Raw genomic sequence first — 12,702 nt, 5'->3', positions numbered from 1 at the left:
CCATTTTTGTTGCCCTCCACTGGACTCTCTCCAATTTGTTTACATCCTTTTTGTAATGGGGGACCCAAAACTGGACACAGTACAGTACTCCAGATTTGGCCTCACCAGTGTGGAATAGAGGGGAAGAATAACTTCCCTCGATATGCTGGCAACGCTCCTACTAATGCAGCCCAGTATGTCATTAGCCTTCTTCACAACAAGGGCATACTTTTGACTCATATTCATATTATTGTCTACTGTAACCCCCCAGTCCTTTTCTACAGAGCTGCTCCTTAGCCAGTCAGTCCCCAGCCTGTACCTGTGCACAGAATTGTTCCCTCCAAAGTGCAGGACTTTGCACTTGTCCTTACTGAATCTCATGAGATTTCTTTTGATCAATCCTCCAATTTGTTGAGGTCTCTCTGAATCATAGCCCTACCCTCCAGATATGTAGTACTGCTTGCAGCTTGATGTCATCTGCAAACTTGCTGAGGGTGCACTCCATCCCATGTTCCAGGAGATCGTTCATGAAGATGTTGAACCAAACCTGCCCAAGGACCGACACCTGGGTCACTCCACTCGATACCAGTTGCCAACCAGTAGGCATCAAGCCATTGACTACTACCCTCTCAGCCCAGTGATCCAGCCAGTTTTCTATCCACTTTACAGTCCATTCATGCAACCAGTACTACTTTAGCTTGCTTACAAGAATGTTGTGTGAGAGCATACCAAAAGCCTTGCTAAAGTCAAGATATATCACTTCTGGTCTCCCCGCATCCACAGAGCCAGTCATCTCATTATAGAAGGCAATCATGTTCATGATTCACTTACCCTTGGTGAATCCATGCTGACTGTTCCTAATCACTTGGGATCCTGGTTTTCTCCATTTAAAATATTGCATAATCTCTGATTTTTAGAAAGGGGGGAGGGGTCCCAAATTTTCTGATTTAAAAACTCCCAAATCCATGTTTTTCCACAATTAAAATGAAATGCCATTTTATATATATATATATCTATATATATACATAGATATATATATATTATATAGGTGTGTGTGTATATAGATAGGTATTAGTTGAACACAATGGTTTTTTGATGCATTTAGTTTTAAAGCAATTTGGAGGCCTACCATTGCCTCAATCATTATAATAAAATAAATTCTAAATACCTATATATTTTTACTTTTGATTTTTTTTTTTTAATCATAGAAAAGCAGAGGTCCCTCTGCTCCAGTTCACTCATCAGGACATGGGTCCAGCTGCAGCTGCCTTCCCACCCTCTTCCTCTCTTCCCCCCCCCCCGACTTTGTGGCTCTGAGCAACCCTGATATGCTGCTGTCCTGCCCCTGCTGTTGCCCCTCACACCCCACCCATAGCCTTCTGGGCCCTGCCAGTACCTCTCACTTCCCTCTCACTTGGAGTTAAATGCTTCAGATCATATGTGGAGAGAAAACAATGCAGTATTTGTGATTAATACATTCAGGGAGTTCTGAATTATACATATATTGACTTCTATTTTGAGGAACAGCAAGATACACCACAGTTAAATGAATTAACTTAAGATGGCCTGCCTCCATGCCCTGAGTGCCCCTCACTCCCAACCCGCAACCCCCTGGCCGTGACAGTGCCCCTCACTGTCCACTCATAGCCCCCCAACCCTACTGCTGCCCTGCACTCCTGGCCCACTGCCCCACATCCCTCCTAGACCTGTTGGTGCCCCTCACTCCCAACCCGCAGCCCCCCCACCCCTCAGGTGCCCCTTACTCCCAACCCACAGTCCCCTGGCCCTGCCCGCCACCCCCACCCCCCCAGCCCTGCTGATGCCTTCACTCGCAACCCATATCAGCCTGCCCCTCCCCCAGCCCTGCTGGAGGTGGCACCCAGCTGCCAGGGCTACAGGGTCAGGGTCTGCAGTCCCTTGCCCCCTCCCCCACCCCAGCAGTGCCTGAGCCCTGGCTGCTACCCATGGGAGGCAACGGCTGTTGCAGCTGAAGTAGAGTGCAGAGCCTGGTTCCTCCTCCCCCTTGCAAGTGGCACAGCTGGAACAAAGCCCAAGTGGGAGGAGAATGTGGGCTGCGCGCTGCAGTCTTGGGGCTCCCTGCCCTGCTGCCCTCTCCCACAGGAGCCTGTGTGGCAGCGTGGCGGGCAGGCTTGGTGCAGCTACTGGGAGCCACATGCCAGGGCCAGGGTCTGCACTCCCATGCCTGGCAGCACCAGGGGTACAACTCCATGCAGCTATTGCTGGGCAGGCAGGGGTGCCTTGCCATGGCAGTGGGGCTGGCATGGAGCTCTTAGCAGCTGCTACTGTCTATTGGTACCTGGCTGCCATATGCGTGTGTGCGTGCACGAATGGAAGTGGTGCCCCCTGCCTCTGATCACCCTCTTCCCACTCTACCTAGTCCCAAGCAGCCCCTTGCAGGCTGAAACTCTGTCAGCCTGCAAGGGAAAACCCACTGTTCCTTGCTTTTTTCTCCTTTAAAGGAGAAAATGGACTTGCTCTATGATTTTACAAGGACTGAGGTAAGGTTGACCCCAGTCTGTAGTAATCCGGATCCCCCTTTTTCCCCTTTCTTAAAGATGGGCTCTATATTTGCCCTTTTCTAATCGTCTCGGACCTCTCCCAACCACCATGAGTTTTCAAAGATAATGGCCGGTTGCTCTGCAGTCACATTGGCTAACTCCCTCAGCACCCTTGGGTATGCTGCACCTGGCCCCATGGATTTGTACATGTCCAGCTTTTCTAAATAGTCCCTAACCTGTTTTTTTACCACTGGCAGCTGATCACTTCCTCCCCAAACTGTGCTGCCAAGTGCAGCAGTCTGGGAGCTGACCTTGCCTGTGCAGATTGAGGTAAAAAAGGCATTGAGTACTTCAGCCTTTTCTACATCATTTGTCGCTAGGTTGCCTTCCCCATTCAGGAAGGGGCCCATGCTTTCCCTAATCCTCCTCCTGCTGGTGACATACTTGTAGAAACCCTTCTTGTTCCCTTTTATATCCCTTGCTAGGTGCAACTCCAGTTGCACTTTGGCCTTCCTGATTTCATCCCTGCATGCTTGAGCAATACTCTTCTAATCCTCCCTAGTTCTTTGTCCAAGTTTCTATCTGTTGTAAGCTTCCTGTTTCTGATCAGTGGGTCAAGAAGAGCACGGCCCCTAGTTGGCGTCTCCAGCACTTGCACCAGGAAGTTGTCCCCAACCGCAAACAGTAAAAATACTGTATTTATTCGCATACATACACCTCCAAATAATATGGGCACTTCAGTTTGGGAAGGCAGGGTGCAAAAAAAAATCTTTTTTCCAGAATTTTACTTGCCGTATCACAGGCTTGCTATGGCTGAATGCTGGCCACGTGCAGAAATGACAGAGTCTACTCTTCAGCATCACTTACCCTCCAGCTCCACACACCTTCCTGCTCAGCCAGAAGCTGCTGCCAGTTCAGTGATGGCTATGACCTGTAGCCATAGGCAACGTGTGCCTTCCGAGGCTGGGGGGTATGGCTACCACCTGTAGGTGGTGGTGGCAGTGTCAGCAGCAGGGGCATGGCGGCAGCGAGCGGGGACCACCTGCAGGTGGCCACACTGATGTCGGTGGCGAGGGCGGGCCGAGCAGGGACCATCCGCACCTCGGTGGTAGGGGGTCACCCCCTGGCCAGATGCCAAGCCCAGAAGTGCTAGCAGCACATGCACCCCCTACATATCACTTATGCCGATAGTTGATGCATGGATGCCACCCTTTGTGCATGCAGTCAGGAAGGGAGGAGAGCTCCCGGCAGCCATTCCAGCATCCCTATGTTTCCATTCGGGATTGGAAATCAATTTGCTTGTTTGCTTTAAATGAACCCCGCCAATTTTGTAGGAACCCCTGCCCAATTTGGGAGAAGCAGGGAATGGTGTATATAGTATGCAAGTAAACATGGTATGTAAATAAAATCCAACAGCTCATAAAAAAACTCTAAGTGCATGTTGATAATAGGGAGGGCTGCTTATGTAAAGAGTCCATAACAGTCCAAATGACAATGTAGTCGGGAACAACACAGGCATTACTTTTTATTATTGATCTTTTAAAGTCATTAATGTAGGGGAAGATGCATCATTCTTTCCATGTAGCATCTTCCCATCTGAATATTGTTTCTTTTCCTTTTTTTAATTTTATTGGTCACTATGGTCCTAGAATATAATTTTCTACATAGAATGAGTCAAGGAATTTACCTAACTTTTGTCATTTATTTTTGTTTCATAGGAGATGACACTTTGAAAACATGGGATATCAGACAATTTAAAAAGCCTCTTCATTCAGTTGATGGCCTGCCCACCTTTTTCCCAATGTAAGTGCATTATTTATTTGCCACTGCTGTAAGAGCAGTACAACAAGTAGCAGCTGCTACTTTCTGCTGGATGGAAAACATGTCCTCCATCAAGAGGTTACTGCTCCCATGATTTCTCCCTCTGTCAGCACTGTGTAAAGGAGCTTTGGGACTCAGATGATGCCCTTGTCTCCTCTGTAGGTTTATCAAAGGGGGGGAATTCAAAAAAGAATCATCCTGAGACCCTTCACTAGTAGGAGCATGATAGATATAAAGAGCATATATCCCACTTACTTCCTGTCAACTACCTAGGTGAGTCAGAACCACATGCTGGCATAATTGGCTTGCCTTTGTGGCCCTTTTTAATGTCTTTTTTGTTTTCGTTAACTTAGGATATAAGAGCTACCCCTCTTGAGGGGTTGATTCCTGTCTCAGACTCTTTAATCCCCAGTGCCTCTTCTGCTTAGGAACAGATTATATTTTCAACACTTAAAGTATCTATTGGTCTTTTCAGTGGAGGATGAGGAACAAGAATTAAACCTCTGTATTTTCCTCCTGGACAAGTCTTCAAAATGTTGATATAATCCAGGAGCAAAATCCTCTAGACCACAACATTGCTCACCCAGATCCCACTGCTTTTTCCCATGGCCTTTCTTCTTTCATAGATTCATAGACACTAGGACTGGAAGGGACCTTGGAAGATCTTTGAGTCCAGCCCCCTGCCCCAGGGGTAGGAAGTCAGCAGGGATCATAGGATCCCAGCAAGATAAACATCCAAATGTCTCTTAAAGGCGTTCAAAGTAGGTGCTTGAACCACCTCCAGTGGCAGTCTATTCCAAACCGTGGGGGCTGGGACAGTAAAGTACTTCCTTATGTCCAGCCTGAAACAGTCACAGAGGAGTTTGTGACTGTTCGACCTTGCCATCCCCTGGGGTGCTCTGGTGAACAGATGTTCCCCCAGATCCTGATGAGCACCCCTGATAAACTTATAGGTGGCCACCAGATCACCCCTGAGCCTGCGCTTTTCCAGGCTGAAGAGTCCCATGGCTCTCAGCCTTTCATCATAAGGTCTGTTTTCCTGACCTCTGATCATGCGCGTGGCTCTCCTCTGTACTTTCTCAAGCTTCTCCACATCCTTTTTGAATTGTGAAGCCTGGAGCCCAAAACTGGACACAGTACTCTAGCTGTGACCTCACCAAGGCCGAGTACAATGGGAGAATGACATCCTGGGAGTTGCTTGAGAAGCACCTATGGATGCAAGCCAGTTTTTTGCTTGTTTTACTAGCTATAACATCATATTGAAGGCTCATGTTCATCTTGTGGTCAATCATGACCCCCAAATCCCTTTCGTCTGTAGTGCTAACCAACGTAGCACTGCCAAGCCTATAAGCATGCTGCAGGTTTTTCCTCCCAAGGTGGAGAACCTTGCATTTTTTGCCCATTTCCTGAGCCTGTCAAGGGCTGCCTGGATCACCCTCCTGTCCTCAGGTGTGGATGCTTTACCCCAGAGTTTGGTGCCATTGGCAAACTTGTCCAGTCTACTTCTGACACCAGTGTCCACATCATCGATGAAGATGTTAAACAGTATAGGCCCTAGGACAGAGCCTTGAGGGACCCCACTGGTCACAACACTCCACGATGATTGACTTCCGTCCACCACCATCCTCTGGGTCCTACCGCGGAGCCAGTTACCCAGCCAGCAGATCGTGGTGAGGCCGAGGCCGCAGTTAGCCAGTTTTGCCAACAGGTAATCATGGGATACCAGATTGAAGGCTTTTTTGAAGTCAAGATATGTGACATCAATCTCTTCCCCCTTGTCCAGGTGACAGGTCACCTGGTCATAAAAGGAAATGAGATTGGTCAAGCAAGACCTACCCGCAAAAAACCCGTGCTGGCTGTCCCTCAGGATGTTGCTGTCAGCCAGTCTGTTAAAGATGGCCTCTTTGATAATCTTTTCCAAGACCTTTCCCAGGACAGAGGTCAGGCTGATGGGCCTGTAGTTTGCCGGATCCACTTTCCTCCCTTTCTTGAAGGTAGGCACCACATTGGCCTTCTTCCAATCTTTGGGCACTTCACCAGAGCACCAGGAGTTCTCAAAGATCCAAGTCAGGGGCTGAGCTATGATGCTTGCCAACTCTTTAAGTACCCTTGGGTGTAAACCATCAGGGCCAGCTGACTTGAAGGTGTCCAGCCTGTCAAGGTGTTCCTTCACGAGGTCAGCAGTGATGGAGGGTAAGGAATCTCCCTCCCCCAGGCCTCCCTGTCCTGTAGTGGGCAGGGGCATCCCATGGGACTAGTGGAAAACTGGTGCAAAGTACCCATTAAGCAAGTTTGCTTTTTCCTGAGCATCGCTTTTTCCTGGGCTTTGCTTTTTCCTGTCAGTTGTCCCATCTGGTTTAGCAGGGGTCCAATGTTGCCCTGGCTTTTCCTCTGGCTCCCCACATCTAAAAAAGGACTTTTTATTGTCCTTGATATTTGTAGCTAGCTGGAGTTTCATCGCAGCCTTGGCTTTCCTAGTTTGGTCTCTGCAGGTCCGACCAGTGCAGAGTATTCCTCCTTGGTGGCGGATCCAGTCCTCCATCCCTTGCAGGTCTTTCTTTTAAGATGCAGGAGGTCCGCTAGTTCCCTGGAGAGCCAGGGGGGCTGCTGTTCCCTTTTGCTGCCTTTCCTCCAAGATGGGATAGACTTTGCTTGCACATCCAGGATTGCTCCCTTTAGGAGCAACCACTCATCCTGGACTCCCCTCTCCTTTGGGTTGTGGCCCTTGAGGCCCTCTCTGACAAGCCTCCTTAGCTTGTCAAAGTCAGCTTTCCTGAAGTCAAGGACTTCTGTATTACTGACTGACTTGCCAGCTTTATGTCAGATAGTGAAGGTGATCAGCTCTTGGTCACTGTCACCCAGCTTCCCTTCGATCATTAGGTCACTGATTAGGTCGTTTCCAGTTGCCAGTACCAGATCGAGCAACACTTTACCTCTCGTTGGCCTGTAGACGTCTTGTGTCAGATAGAGCTCATCCACGCATGAAAGAAAGCTTTGCGATCACTCGGATTTGGCCGAGCGCTCTTCCCACACCATGTCTGGGTAGTTGAAGTCTCCCATGACAACCATGCATGGGGAGCATGTGCCCTCAGTCAACTCCCTGGCAAACTCCTGGTCGAGGTCTTGATCCTGGGTAGGGGGTCTGTAATAGATTCCCATCATTGTGTCCCCTGAGCCGTGTTCCCCACAGATTTTAACCCAGAGGGTCTCAAATCATTCACCCTGGGTGCCAATGTCGGCTTGCAGGTACGCATAGCTTTCCTTGACAGAGAGAGCTACACCCACGCCCCTTTTGTCCACTCTATCTCTCCTATACAGGGTATAGCCGTCTATACCTGTGGCCCAGTCATGGGTGACATCTCGCCAGGTCTCTGTTATCCCTGTGACATCATAATTATTTGTGTTTAGCAAGAGGACAAGTTCTTCCTGTTTATTCCCCAAGCTTCTGGCATTCATGTACAGGCATGCAAGTGTCCCCTTGGGGGTCCTTACCCTGCCTACAGTTCGTTCCAGGGCTGGGGCAGGAGTGGGATCCCTTAATTGCCCTGGCCTGCTGGCTCTGAAAGGGTTGCTCAGCAAGCCAGAAGTGGTGGTAGTCCCCACATCCCCTAGCGGGCTTAGTTTAAAGCCCGATGGAGCAGGTCAGCCAGTCTGGCTGAGAAGAGCTTCCTCCCCAGTGGAGAGAGGTGGAGGCTGTCCCTTCCCAGCAGCTCACTGCCTCTCTCTCCAAAGAGTGGAGTGTGGTCATGGAAGCCAAAGCCTTCCCAATGACACCAGCGTCGCAGTCTTTGGTTCACTACCTGGATCTTCCTCTCCCTCTTCAGCCCATAGCCCAAGACTGGGAGGATCGATGAGAACACCACCCGTGCTCCCAGACCCTTTAGCCCCACTCCCAAATCCCTGTAGTGCTTCATGACCCAGCTGGGAGCACTCTGAGCCATGTCATTTGTGCCCACATGGATAAGGAGAGCATAGGGTAGTGGTCAGAGGACTGGAGGAGTTCAAGGATCTTCTCCACAATGTCTCAGATTTGGGCTCCCAGGAAGCAACAGACTTCCCGGGCTAAGGGGTCAGGACGGCAGATTGTCCCCTCAGTCCCCCTCAAGATGGAGTCTCCCATGACAAACACTTTGCATTTTGTCTTAGGGAGAGCGGGGGTGGTAGCTACAGTAGAGCCTGTGTTGCCTTCAGGAGCTGGCATCTTAGTAGGCTCTGCTGGGGCTGCAAGAGGTTTGTACCTGTTGCAAAGCTTCAGCGGGGCAGGGACCTTGGTGTGGTGGGCCTTGGGGTCCTTGACCACCTTGGTCCAACCCCTTGCCTGGACAGAATGGGAGGTCCCCAAGTCCTCCCTTGTCCTGGAGGGAGACCGTGGTCTACCCTCTGCCTCCCAGGGAAGAAGGGCCTGGTAATAGGAGTCAATCTCCTACTCACAGTCTCTGATGGCACACAGTCTCTGGACTGCAGCCTAGAGCTCCTCCAGCTGGTGCGCCAGAGACTCCGAGGGAGCAGACCTCACAAGGGGATGTGGCCATGGTCCCAGGCCCCAGAGCCTGAAAAAATTACAGGCAGCCAAGAGCCAGGGGCTCCATCTGCGTGGAGCCCGGAACCATGGGCTCCGTCTGGGTGGAGGCCTCTGAGGCACCAGAGTGGGGGAGGGGGGGGGGGCGCGCAGCGCATGCCCATCCACAGCATGTCACTGGTAGGCCGGCTGTGGCTGGGACTGCCTACCCTAGGGGGCTCACAGGCAGGGCCTTGGGCTTTTCTGCACACCCTCCTACACAAACTCCTATGCTAACTTGTGCGCCAGGCCCAGGAGCGCGCCTGTTTGCGCAGCCTGTTCACGAGGCTCCGGTCACACAGCTCCTTGGGGGGCTGGGCGAAGTAGGAGCCAGAGGGGGCATGACTTTTCCCGCCTCCAACTCAGCCAGCCCCCAGCTGGCTACGTTGGCTAGTCCCACCCACCGTGGGCCCCTGCTTACCTGCAGGCAGGCCAGGGCTCATTGGAGGTCCTAGGGGCTCTTTGGCACTGTCATTGAACTATTACCCAAAACCAACATAGGGGCTGATCACCAGCTAGAGAAAAAGAGCAAGTCACAAGGCACCATCTTGCCTTTGGAATCATATGTGCTAGTGAGGGAAAAATTGGGTCATACAGAGCCAGTGGCACCTGATTTTGTAGGAATTTGAGAGATGTTTGTGGAACATTGTGGCTGCCTATCCTTGCCTCACCTCATGGCCTTGATCATGTCTGTTCAAATAGAGCTGTTGATGAAGCTCATTGAACACAGGTCTTGGAGTCCTTGGTTCCACCAATACCTGTCAAAGCTGAGATGATTACCCCACTGGAGCCAGTCATCCTAAGACATACAAAAGGTAGTCAAAATTAACATTGTCTTCCTTCTCTGTGTGGTCCAGCATCATGATTCAGACTGCCATGCCTAATTCCACCTCCATTTGTGAACTACAGCACCTCTAGTACCACCGTCATCTGGAATTTCAGCCCCTCCACAACTGACTTCAGCCCAACTTCTGATCCATCATGTAATACTGTCTCTTCTCTCTTTAAAGGACACTTTATTCTATCTTCTTGAGTTCTCACGCTGGCACCAAGGGTCAAGTAGATTCTACCCCCTTGTTCCAGTGTCTTAGGTTGTCATTCTCTAACTCCCAAAGGAAATTATTTTATGTGGTGCCGACATGATTCCACTAGCTTTCTTAACTGGCCACAGGGGAATTCCGCATTTGTATTCCCAATTTCGCTATTCTGGCCCAGGGAACTATAACCATCAAATGAATTTGTCTATATTTCCAGTCAAGCGAGAATTTCATTTCTTCCTGTCTTCATCAGATTCTTTAAGTCCTTTTGTTGTGAATGCATGCCTATGGATTCACCAGTGGACATTTTGCACCAATCTGTCCCATCCAAGGCAGCCCTTCTGAATGCCATTCTGTAGCTTGCTACTCAGTCTTGGCAATAGATAAGTGGGTAGAGACAAAATACACACAGCCATATGCTGTGTGTGGGTCCACTCCAAGACCCATGGCTTCACCATGGGCTGGATGAAAGGGCTCTGTGAGCTGAATCTTTGACACCCCTGTTGTGGGGTGGTTACTGCGTTTTTTCATTTTGATGTGTTGTGACAGCCTACGTATAGTTGTAGGCACAGTCAGATCAAACAGCTTGAAAATAACATCTCCAGATTAGGAATTGCTGAAGTTCATTTTTACTACCTGGATAAAGGGAGACAGGAGAAGGTTGAAAAACTGTTTACAACTACTTACAATTACAAATTGCCAGTTAGACTATTTCACTGGTGAAAACAGATTTCTTAACCTACTTATTTACAGAATGATGATTACCAGATTTGGAAAATACTGTTTGTTTACATGTTTCCAGTCCTGAATTCTGGATAAAGTTTCTGCAAGGAAGGAATTTTCATTGGTTTTGCCAATTTTGGACACTTTGCGCACAGCTGTAATTATAGATATTTTAGTTAGAAGACTAAGTTATAGACATTTAGTTAAGCCATTGATTATTATGAAAGCATTTTATGGCTAAAAGAAGATTAAAAGGATTTTTTGAGGATTTCTTCAACTGTTCTTGTAATGATGTGTCTAACACATCACGGGTATGCCCAACATTCACTTTTTTTTTTTTCCTACAGGGCAGATTGCTGTTTCAGCCCAGATGATAAGATACTTGTTACAGGAACTTCTGTGAAGAAAGGAGGTGGCAATGGGAAGCTTATTTTCTTTGAACGAGAGACATTCCAGAAGGTGTATGAAATAGATGTCACAGATGCTGTATGTATTTTATTTTTCTTTTAAGAACAAATTGACAATATAAATGAAATCTAGTGGGCTGTTTTGTATTTTACACATGCAGAAGGAAAGAACATAATGCTACAGTGAAGACAATCTCTATTCACTAGAACGGTGTTTACAGGGACGAATGTAGATGGCTGTGGTCAGATGTAGAAGAAACTCTGGAACTGATTTTTCTCTGTACCAGATATTAGGCATCTAGTGTGGTTGAATTACAATATCAAGGACCAGTTGTATGTCTCACTGGGCCAGCAACCAGCTCATTGTTTCTCTGTTCTCTGACAGGCACCTGTCTGTTGACCCATCTGCTGATTCATACAAGTTGTCACTGGCACAGCTTAATAAAATTGTTCCTGTGGGAGTTCATTTATGCCAAAACTGATATTTGAACAAGGATTTTCTCCATCAAATCCTGTTTTTTTCTTCCTGCTCGTTCTCATAGTGAAATCTGCCTGAGGCTGAATTTGTTCTGTCAGTCATTTCTTTGGAAGTACTTGGAAATCAAAAATGTTAAAGCAGAAAGATGAGTGAAGTTTGGGGGGAATTTTTTTTTTTTTTTTTTACATAAAACAGATATTCTGCTTGCAGGGATTGTATCATAATGGATTTTTTTAATTAAAGATTTTTTCTAAAGGTAATGTTGATTAGATCCTTACTGTTGGGTCCCAGTTTTCCTAAGACCAGCCAGAATATATTTCTTCTGCCTTTTCTTAAAGACTTCTGGACCTTACCTTTTTCTGAGACAAAATTAAAATGCCTCTCTAGGATATCAAAGTCTATTTCCAGCCTACAGGTCTAAATGTACAGGAGGCAAAAGGTATTGAGAGAAGTCTTTCTGTAATGACATGGGAGGGGGAAAGCTGAAGTGGCACAGAAGCTCTATTGAAACTGTATCTGAAGCTAATGGGAGTGAAGGTTTGAATGGTTTATGATGGGCGCCTAGCCATCTGGTAGTTGAAGAGAAGTTCCTTTCCAGTGGCTATGAGAAAGTGTCTGTTGATATTTTACTTGAGCTTTCAGTCTGTATTCTACAGGTGTGGGATTCCAGATAATGTGATGCCTTTTAGAAGAGAGAACTAGCTTTCTTAATCTGCCTCTAAAATATCATGTGACTAGATTTCTAGTAATTCATTCAAGTGTTGAGCTAGAAAAGGAACTACTTTCAGGAACTGAAGCTTTTTACTGACACTTGCATCCTTTCGTAATCTTTAAGTCTGTTATTGGAAGTTGTTCATTTTTCCTCATCCTCTGAACACTTTTACAGGATGTTCTAGGTGGGGTACACTGGCAGTCGATCTCAAAATTGGGAGATTCTGCTCTTTCAAAGGGACAGAGATTTTATATATGATTTTAGTTTGTTATGCATTTTGAGAGCAGTGACCCAAGAATAGAAATCCAGTCAGAGAAACAAGAATATGAGCAATTAATTGCCTACAATGGATCTATGTACTCTGTATAGAGTAAAGCATGGGTATAATGCCCCTGGCACACGTTCCTAGCACGCATAGCAGGGGACACAATTTTGGGATCAGGGATCGGAACCTAACTGATTAAATAA

The 12,702-nt window shown here is 47.8% G+C and overlaps 1 protein-coding gene across 1 annotated transcript in view; it reads left to right on the top strand.

The window, feature by feature from the left end:
• Positions 1–12,702, top strand: part of WDR70 (WD repeat domain 70) — a 255,372-nt gene that overhangs the window by 194,539 nt on the left and 48,131 nt on the right. Inside the window, exons 12-13 of the mRNA XM_014594000.3 lie at positions 4,217–4,301; positions 10,985–11,123. Coding sequence (XP_014449486.2) covers positions 4,217–4,301; positions 10,985–11,123 — 224 coding nt within the window. The remainder of the gene's footprint in view (positions 1–4,216; positions 4,302–10,984; positions 11,124–12,702) is intronic.

The sequence above is a fragment of the Alligator mississippiensis genome, chromosome 3 (assembly GCF_030867095.1).
Source record: "Alligator mississippiensis isolate rAllMis1 chromosome 3, rAllMis1, whole genome shotgun sequence".
In the NCBI taxonomy this organism is placed as follows: domain Eukaryota; kingdom Metazoa; phylum Chordata; order Crocodylia; family Alligatoridae; genus Alligator; species Alligator mississippiensis.
The sequence above is the reverse complement of the archived record's forward strand: the minus strand, read 5'-3'. Positions and strand labels throughout refer to the sequence as shown.